Here is a 10,431-nt window from a genome sequence, read left to right on the forward strand (position 1 = left end):
ACCCTTCCACTCCAATTGGCCAAATCAGCCGTCTGTTTGATAGACTCGCGGTCTGTTGGTCAATGCTGCTCGGCGGTTGCTGGGGACCGCCTACGAGCTTTGCCGTAGGCGGCGCAAGAGGACGGGGCGCGGCGGGGGACACGGCGGCCGCCGCGGGGCTCGATCGGGCAACGGCGACGACGGCGGCGGCGGCGACGGGTCTTCCTCCTCCCTCATCCCCTTGCTTCTTTTTTTCTTCCTCCTCCTTTCCCTTCCGACTGGGTCTCGTCCACTTCCCCTAACGGCGGCCCCGATCCTACGGTACCGAGGAGCTAGGGAGGCCGAGGGTGGGCCTGGCCGTTGGTGCGGGCTTTGGGCCCGGGGCCTTCCGTCCTGAAGCGGGAGCCGGGGGCGGGGCCGGGGCGCCGTTGTCGGCGGGAGGAAGAGGGAGGAGACGGGAAGCCTGACAGCAGACGCCTGCGCCAGGCGCCTGCCGCCTCCTCCCCTGAGACTGCCGCCAACTCTGCTGTCGAGTTCCCGGGCCCACGGCCGGCAGCTGGGTCTCGGCCCTGCCCAGCTAGTGGGGCAGGGGTTGTGGGGCGCCAGCGTGCTGAGCTTGACGCGGGAGGAGGGAGTCTAGACGCCCGGAACGTCCCGCGCCCCGCCTTTCCCTCCCCCTCCCGAACCCTGGGGCCTGGGGCGCGCGAGGAGGTGCAAAGCGGGGCGGACAACTGAGAAAGGACTGGGTTGAGGAGTGTTGAGGTAAACGTTGGGATCCGGATTTGCTGTGTGGAGTTAACCTAAAGGGAGCGGTTTTAAAGACACCTCCGTGGTGGCTGTGTCGTTCTTGTTAGTCTTTTTATCTTCCCTTCGTTCCCTCCCCCTCCCCCATTTTTTCTTTCCATTTTTTTTTTTTTTCATGTTTTACAGTAAAGGCATGACTTCCCGGCACCGCAGGGAAAATAGGGTGCAAGCCCAGAAACTATTTCCCCATCACCACTTGTTGAAAAACTGATTTGAAGGCATCTCCGGGTTTGAACAAACGAAAGTGCCAGGATTTCAAGCGTCTTTGGTTTTGCGCTGGAGACCCTTCGCTACTAAGTATCAAGACGAAAAAAACTGGAAAGTGATCGGGTAAACACTTAAACTTGAAAACTTCTGAGTTTTATTTCAATAAGATTTAATAGATAATTTGCTGCTTCGCTTTTGTTGGCTAATTCCTGCTCTTAACTTTTTAACTTCCTTGTTTAAAATATCTTTACCTTCTGTTGAAAACACTTTTGTTATTCGGGTCTCTGTAAAGTCGAGCATCCTCTACTGGGTGGATATTTGCCTCTACAGTAACACAAACAGATTTTTTTTTTTTTTTGGAAAGTTACAAGACATTGGAATGTTTAGGCCTTTCACATTAGCACAAACGATTGAGCATTTTACGCTTCAGGGAATAATGAACATGTTTATTGTTTTAAAGCTTGAAATCCAAATATTTAAAGACAGAAGACTTTCACAGCGAAAGATTTAGGTATTCCTGGGTACAGATATTTAATGTTTTTCATAACTAGCTTAGAACAAAATTAATCACAATTTTGACTGATTTTCTATAGGAGTAAAAAATACGTACCATTGACTTAAAGTACCAACATGTGTAATGGAATTCATTGCTAACTGTTTTGGGGCAGGAATCCTGTCTGTCTTGTCCGCCATTGAAAACCTATAGCCTAATACAGTATTTGGCACATGAGAGTCAAGCATTGAACAGTTTGTTAATGGAAAGAAAATAGAATCAAATGTATTAAAATCTAAACTTTATCATACTTTGCAGAATTTCTGTGAAACGTTAAAGTCTGTTTCTCAGTTTATGTCCACAGGTGTCTAACACATTGGCAATTTAGAGTTCTTTTGAGAAAGATTTTCTATAACCCAATTATGAATTCTCTAGTATGGGTTAAGAGAATACTCCATTATTGCCGATTACACTTCTAAAGCATTGTTGTTGAGAATGTACTTAGGAATTTTTCTCTAACGTATTTATAGAGAACAGAATTCCATCTTGAATTGTATCAAATTCATTTTAATTTCTTATATATAAGCTAATGTCAGAGCTTGGCCCAAAGGCATGGCTCCAGAGAACAAATGGTTGTCACTGACAACATTTGTTCAGTACCTCCAGTTTTTAGTGTCCATAATGTAATGTCATGATTTTGGCAAAGATCATAAAAATTTGTTACTAGGGTAAATTGAGAAATTATTAAGCTGCTTCTGAGTTAAATACTTGGAAAAATAGTAAAGATAATCATTTACTTATTCCATCAACAAATTGTAATTGAGCACTTATCATATTTACTAGGCACTGTGTTAACTTTTTAGATTTGTTCTAACTTACTAGTTAATAAGTGAAATAAATAATTAACAAACGTATTAGTCTTTAATGGAAAAAAGAGGAGGAAAGTGTTAGAAAAAGCACTTTGCATATCTTGATTATCACGCTCTAGAAAACTCAGTGGAGGAATATATGCATTAAAAAATGACCGACTTTGAGCTCTGTATCTTGGCTTTAACATTTAATGTCATTGTTGCTGCTGTTAATTGCAGTTGGTCTGTGTTCTTTTTCAGTTTTTGCTTTTTTTTCTTCTCAGAACAAATATTCATATAGAATTAGGCCAGTTTAGTGGCCCACCTGTTTGAACAAACTTTGTACACAATTGCCTACAATTGTGTTCCTAAAATCAGTTGTCCCAGAACTGTGAAGGTAAAAGAAGCTCTTTTAAACTTCAGTACACATCTAAATTGAATGAGAGTAACATAATTAATACCCTAAATATTGACATCAGATTAGGTTTTCCTAAAAGATAGTGACATCTGGGTTAGTTGGAGTTCTTTTTTCATAGTTCTAATTTATTTGAATTTCATCAAATTCAAGGAATGGACCCAGTTGTTACTAGTAACTTGCTCTGGTTTTGCCTTTCCTTACACGTTTCAGGTAAGACTTAATGGACACACAGTCTGTTAATTTAAATTAAGTTTTCTGAAGTCTTTAAGTCTTGAAATGTTTATACCTGCTTTTTATTGTTAATGACTTCCCGAATGAGCTGTTGTTGTAACAGTTATTTTTGTTCCTCTTGTCTTGAAAGAACCTTATTCAGAGTCAGAATGGAAAGATTTGTAGTGACAGCACCACCTGCCCGAAACCGTTCTAAGACTGCTTTGTATGTGACTCCCCTGGATCGAGTCACTGAGTTTGGGGGTGAGCTGCACGAAGATGGAGGAAAACTCTTCTGCACTTCTTGCAATGTGGTTCTGAATCATGTTCGCAAGTCTGCCATTAGTGACCACCTTAAGTCGAAGACTCATACCAAGAGGAAGGCAGAATTTGAAGAGCAGAATGTGAGAAAGAAGCAGAGGCCCCTAACTGCATCCCTTCAGTGCAACAGTACTGCGCAAACAGAGAAAGTCAGTGTTATCCAGGACTTTGTGAAAATGTGCCTGGAAGCCAACATCCCACTTGAGAAGGCTGATCATCCAGCAGTCCGTGCTTTCCTGTCTCGCCATGTGAAGAATGGAGGCTCCATACCTAAGTCAGACCAGCTGAGGAGAGCATATCTTCCTGATGGATATGAAAATGAGAATCAACTCCTCAACTCACAAGATTGTTGACAAGGAGGTTACCACCATTGTGATCAAGATAAATGTGGAGTATTAAAGTTATGTGTTGATTGTGTGGTTCATTTTTATATTTATTTCATTTAAAATCATGTGATGCAGAATAGTTTTGCAATGTGTATATAGTTGCAGGCAAAACAAACAAACAAACAAAAAAAAACCTCACTGCAAAACTTGTTAATTTTAGTCACCAATGGTGTAAAGCAAAACTTAGGGTTTAGAGTATGCTAGGATACCTGAAACCTGATGGTTATCTTTAAAATTGATGGTTTTTCTCCTGAAATGTTTGTGCATGGAAGAACTGCCCTGCTTTTTTACCCTGTTGCCATATATGATTATTCCTTGTGAGATTACTTAATTACTTGGATTGAACACTAGCCTAGGAAATTGAAGCTGCTGCCAGGCAACACCACTCACAGTAACTTAAAGGAATTATTTCTGATTAGAGGATCCTCTTCAAAAAGGAAGGGATGGTGGGAAATTGTTCTTATATCTTCAGATCCCTCAAAGAAATGACTGTCTTTATTTCAAACTATGCGTGTATATGATGTAGTTACCTTATCTATCATTCAGTTCCTCACTTTTTTTCACCCTTTTTAAAAAGGCTTAATGTATTTAGTAGCAGCTTCAAGTGACCAAAAGACTAAAATCTTTCAGTGTCAGTGCCAAAAGCCATGGGGAATTTTGCAGTGACATGATTTTAGTCTCTTACTATAAACAAATTTTTGAACCATAACTTTCATTTCCAGCATCCCCTTGAATTTGCAAGCTTTTTTTTTTTTTTAATGTCTTGATGTTAAAAGATTTCAAGATTGGCATTTTAATTTAAACACGTTTTATGATTGAGTTTCCTGTTTTTACAGAAAACTAGTAATTACTTTTTGGCTGACAGATCAGATAATAAGGAAATTATATACATTAATTTTTCCATATGATTTATAAGACTTTAGGTAAATAGACTAGAAACAAGTTTACTTATTTTCACTTTTATGTGCTTTGCCTCTGGTGGTACAAGGTTTTTAAACATGGATGGTAAACAATTGTCTAGAAAGACTGGCAAGATTTTTGTAGTGGAGATGTGGCAGTATCCTGCATAACTGTTTGGGTGAGGAAATAATCCGTTCTGTTAAAGGTCAACCATGTTCAGGAAATGATCTCTATGTGAACCTCACTATCCTGTAATGTCATCAAAGTAGCTTAGCCCAGTTATGTCCTCTCCATTGGAGACCCAAATTATATTTTTTAAAAAACAGCTGAAGACTTGGACTAGAGCTTTAAAAAAGAATCTTAAATTCCTTGAAAACATTCAAGTTTAAAATACTTATAAAATATATTTCTATTACAAAGCACTGACATGAATGCCCTATGTGACTTGGAATTTTCTTTGAGGTCATTTTACCACAAATCTTCATTAAAAAAAAAAAAAAAAGCCAAAGTGAATAAGAAAAGGTTCTATTTTTCAGAAACAGCTTCCCATGTCTAAGTTTCTTTCATAGACTTAAGTTCCTAGTTCAGGTTGTTAAAATGCCCATCTGATTTTTAGATTTTAAGTGGGTTTTTGTTTTGTTTTCATTTTAAAATAAGCCTGCCACCAAAAAAAAAAAATTTCTTGTTAAAATTTGAACTATGAGTTTTTCTCATGTTTAGTTATGTAAACTAGCACAATAAATGCCTGGAGTAGTGCTGTCATTGCTAAAGCACATGAGACCAGCAGCAAAACCAAAATGTACTTTGCTTTTACTTCCCCTAGTAAAGAATTTGCAGGCAACCATGTTTAATTTGAATTATCTAAGATGGTAGAAGATCTAAGAAGCTAGGAAAATAATTGAGTTTTATAGCATTTTCAGAATACAAAAATAAGGTTAGATATACAATCATTCTAATTTTTCAAAATTCCATGTGATTCAGACTGCTCCCTATTTCAATATTAATTTGCACTAACAGCAAACATGTAGTGGCAGAACAGTTTTGAGTAGTCCTAAGCAGTAAACTGGATGATGTTGCACAAGAAAAGTCAATAATTCACATTTGTGTTTCTAGTACTTACTACAGATTTGATGATCATTTAGGTCCCATATGTCTTAATGTATTTCTCCAGGCTCCTAACTATTCCCACATACACTTTATCTAGGGGCATAATCCATCCTCCTGTTAGGATTATATCATGTCCTTAGAAGCATTTTCCATCCTGTGTGGAGGTTTAATATGTTTGTTTACTGATTATGAAACTTTTTGTTCCCTGAAACTGGTTAACTTTGTCTCATAGTCAATTGATAAGGCAGAATGATTGTTTTAGCCTGCTCAAACTGGTACAAATCCGTGAAACCATGGTTGGCATATGTTGGATAACAAATGAAAATGTCTAAGGCGTATGCTGCTGTGGAGGTGTAGTGGACGTGTGTACAGAAGCTTTCGATCTTAACTATATAGTGTTAGTGTGATGCTATACTATTGGAAAAATAGCAATTTTTTCTATTTTATAAGTTGTATGCATAAACATAAGATTTGTAATGTTTCATTTATAAACTGCCTTCTTCAACACATGCTTACCTGTTAATAGTGTTTTCTTGAAGTATGGTGGTATGTCTTCCAGAACTTCACTATATGCTTACAGTAAATAGTTACTAGCTTGTTGAAATGTTAAATTCCTTGTTTTGTTTTGTTTTGTTTTATTCTGTGGGGCATATAGCAAACCTGAAGGACATTGTAATCATTTCTTACAGGGTGAAAATTTAGAAAGATTGTGTATGAGAGCCTAAATAGTTATTTTATTCATTATCATCGTTTTTTTTTTAAACAAATGCCACTTCCAGTTAATGCATTTGGCCCTACTGAATTTTGGGGGACCAGAAAACTTTGAAGAAAAAGCTCTGCATCTTACAATTGTAACCAATTAAGTATCCGCTTGGGATTGTTCTGAAGTATTCATTGCTTAAAAACTATTGTAAGTAACAGTTGGCAAGATCTCCAAGCAGAAAGTTCCATGTTAAAACTTTTGCCTGAAAGAATTTGTATGTGAATGTTAATGGAAAACACATTTAAACAAAATAAAATTTAAAGTGGCCCAAAACGAAAGCCACAAACATTTGTCATTTGGTGCTTAGTCTTTGTGAGGGCTCTCTGTGGTTTGACTTGCCCCAGCTGCCTTTAAATGAGTGCAGATCACCTTAAAACATATTCATTAAATAGAAGATTCATCCTATAATTTCACTGAAAATCTTAACCTAAAATATAAATTGCTTTAGTTTCTGGTCAGCACTGATTAACTTGTGAATAGTGAAGTGGCTGTCCTAAACCATTTATCTCAATCCATACTACCCTAGACTTCTAAGGTAAATACAATTCTTACCTAGTGGTATTCTACTTGTATCCACAATACTGTATTCATTAAAATTTTACTATGTTTATTTTTGTATTCCCGTGCTTACTTTTTTTTTGCTCACACATGTATCCTTAGTAAAAATGTGTCACGTTTAAAGTTTTGTCTCTGTGACTTTTAGAAATAAATTTCAAAAAGAAATTGTTTCAGAAGTTTTGAAAGCATTTTGTGAGTCAGTAACATCTATATATTTTTTAATTATTTATTTATTTTAAGTAATCTCTGCACCCAACGTGAGGCTCAAACTCATGATCCCAAGATCAAGAGTCACATGCTCTACCAACTGAGCCAGCCAAGCGCCCTGTATTTTATTTTTTTAAGTAACATATTTTGTAGTTCCAAAATAGCAACAGAATTTTACTAATTAGAGTTTTATTTTTCTCCTACTTATATCTCTATAGGATTATTAGCCCTTATGGCCAATGTAAAAAGCATATATTTTGTCAAATCAGATACACATCATGGCTACAAATAGCTCTTTTCCTTAAAAATTACATAGGTAATAGTTAAATTAACCTAACAAGCACTTTTAATTGGAAACATTTTAATTTTCTACTTCTAGAAATATTTATGAAAGACAAGGGCCTAATTTGCACTTCATACGTTTTATTGGGTTTTTCAAAGATTTGCTATATTCTTACCACTGGGGGTAAAAAAAAAAATGCAAAAAAGTTGAAAATTGTCTTGCCTTTTAGTAGTTTCACATAGTTTTGAGGGCATATGTTTCTCCTATTCACTTCTGTCTGACAAAAAATAATTTATAAAGTATATTTCCTGGGATCAAAATGGTAGAAAGGACCTTAAAAAATCAGTCAATACTTCTGCTTCCAGTTTAATATCAACAAACCATGAAAGATCTGTCTTCACTTTTCCTAAAGAATCTTATCAAAACTTTTATCAAATGTAAACCAATTGAATATATGTGCCTCTGGGTCTCATGACAGTTCCTATATTTTTTTCTGTCTATGTATAAGTCGAGTTGTATTATGTACCTGTAATAAAGTATGTCATCACGCAAAGATGCTCCTGGGATCAGAGTAACTAACCTAGCCCTGTGAAAGCTAAAACTAGGTGGTAGAATAGGACTACTTGTGATCTGATGCATTTGATAATGTAGGGCATGATTTCCATCTGACTACCTCTCAGTATGTTACTTGATTTCAATTGTTTTATATGCATACTATGTACAGTCAATGTCTCTTACCTCTCTCGTTTAAATGTTGGAATCAGATCATTTAAAAGCCTATGTCCTCAAGTTCTTGGTTAAAGTTGAATAATACGCAATCAACTCGTATTTATTGAGTCCCTATCCTATACCTAATACTACCCTAGCTACTGGGGACACATCAGAGAAAATAAATTTATGCCTTCAAGCAGCATACATTCTAGTGATAATACAGTATCATAATTCATTGTCATAACACTGTGATGGGGCGGAGGGGACATATTGTTGTCTTTTCTAAGCAGCTCCTTTAAGCATTTGTCATAAGACTAGTTAGCCAAACTGTCATCACTGGTTTTGTTTTGATTCTCAAAGTCTTATTTTGTACAAGAAGAGCAGTAAAAACTGAAAATGTGTGTACTAAATGGTCTGCATATCCTTTGAAAATCTGGCAATTTTTGTAATCCACAAAATACATATTTTCAGATTAAAATCTATTAAGCAATGGAATTGACCAATTTAAAGACCAGTAAAATACAAACCTGCCACACATTGTAATGCAATGTGCATGGTAAATTAAGAGGTCCTTTGAATATTGGATATCGATAATCAGTGGAATTAGTTAATCCAATGCCCTGCCTGGGCTGGTATATATATTAGATGACAGATTCTCCAAACTTTTCTTTTTAAGCATCAAATGAATCAATGTGTAATGGAGGACATTGTTTTTATATTCATTTTTCCTCTCTGAATTTTTTCTTATGTTGCTCATATAGTACCTATTCAATAATAATAATTTTAGGTATCCTTTTTAATCAAGCAAATTCTACTTTTATGAATATATCCTATGGAACAAAATAATCCATATGTAAAGGTATATGAAAAGGAAGTTAATTTTAACATTGTAATAGTAAACAACTGCAAATACTACGAATGTCCAGCAATAGGGGAATGGTCCAAAAATCATGACACATCCATATTACAGAGCTATTCAAGTGACCTAAAAGTATGGATCAGAAGAGATAGCCACAATATTAACTAAAAATTATAAAGTGTGTTTTCTTACTTCTGAGAAAAAAAAAAAACACTGCTGTAGAAGTGCACTATGTATGAGTTGATCGGCACGCACCATATGCCAAGATTACTGACGTGGTGATACTGAATGCAGTAAGAGAGAATACTTGTTTTTTGTACATCCCTGTGTATTGACTTATTTGCAACAAGCAAAGTTATCTTTGTCACACACATATATGTGTGTAGAAATAAGAAGTAGACTTTTATTGAAACCTGCAAACACAGTAGTTATATCCAACTGTAGAGAATAGCAATATCACATGATTCATTTACACTATTAATGAGAATATTGAATAAATATTTTAAAACATCTTTTTTGTTTAATTCTTTAAAATTTACTTTCATAATATTTAGTTGCACATTTACAAAGTTAAGTCATCTTTCTTTTTCCCAAGTTATTCATTACTAAGTACGTACTAGGGAGTTAATTTCAAAGCTACAACTTTAATATCCCTGTATTCTTCTATAAATAGCCTAAACTTTCTGTTGTTCACAGAAGTTGTATACATTACTCCACTGTGTTTCAATAATGCCTATAATAAATTTAATCACTGCTCAAACCCCATCAATGTGTTTCAAAATCTGTCAGTTAATGGGAATAAGAGGAATGTCATAATATATCATCAGGTAGTTCTTTATAACTTAAAATGTCTGTGAGACGCTTTAATTTTCTATTTCAGAAAACCAGCACTAAATCAGGATTGAAACTCCATGTCTGGCAATTGTCATTTAACTCTATTCCTCTCCATGGAGGTAACTATTCTGGAATCCACAGTCTTTTGAAAACTCTTTCTAGCGGGGGGGATTGCCTAGCATCCCCTTGCTTAGTGGCACAACAGTAATTTCTTTACTATGCAGTATCACGGTGACATAGAACAGTCAAGGTGCAATCTTCCCATATACCAATGGCCATCTGTTCTTAATCTTTCTGTCTTATCAGATTTCCTTCTTTCTTCTCTAATGCTTCTTCATCTCTTCCTCTTGTAGATTCTGAATGCTGCACCGTTGGCTAATACAAAATATTATCAACTTGCTTACATCACAAGAGTCTTAAGTAGGAAATTCAGGTCTACAATCCATGTAGTTATTAACCACATTTTTAGGTATCCCCATAAGATGGAGCAGATTTTTGTAATTCAAATTGCAAATACTGGGGCACCTGGCTGGCTCACTTGGT

At 36.4% G+C, this 10,431-nt stretch overlaps 1 protein-coding gene across 3 annotated transcripts; it reads left to right on the forward strand.

Moving 5' to 3' along the window:
• Nucleotides 1-95: 95 nt before the first annotated feature.
• Nucleotides 96-7,046, forward strand: CGGBP1 (CGG triplet repeat binding protein 1). Of its 3 annotated transcripts, none has more exons than XM_081798502.1 (3): nucleotides 96-198; nucleotides 910-1,113; nucleotides 3,111-7,046. In XM_081798502.1, exon 3 carries the CDS (start codon nucleotides 3,130-3,132, stop codon nucleotides 3,631-3,633), a length of 504 nt encoding a protein of 167 aa, XP_081654628.1. In that variant the 5' UTR covers nucleotides 96-198; nucleotides 910-1,113; nucleotides 3,111-3,129; the 3' UTR covers nucleotides 3,634-7,046. The 3 variants fall into 3 exon arrangements, with proteins under 3 accessions (XP_081654628.1, XP_081654611.1, XP_081654620.1); XM_081798485.1 differs by having other exon boundaries at nucleotides 128-300; XM_081798494.1 differs by lacking the exon at nucleotides 96-198 and adding an exon at nucleotides 330-741.
• The last annotated feature ends 3,385 nt before the right edge of the window (nucleotides 7,047-10,431 follow it).

This window comes from Leptonychotes weddellii, chromosome 1, assembly GCF_054177405.1.
Source record: "Leptonychotes weddellii isolate Sample4059 chromosome 1, ASM5417740v2, whole genome shotgun sequence".
In the NCBI taxonomy this organism is placed as follows: Eukaryota; Metazoa; Chordata; class Mammalia; order Carnivora; family Phocidae; genus Leptonychotes; species Leptonychotes weddellii.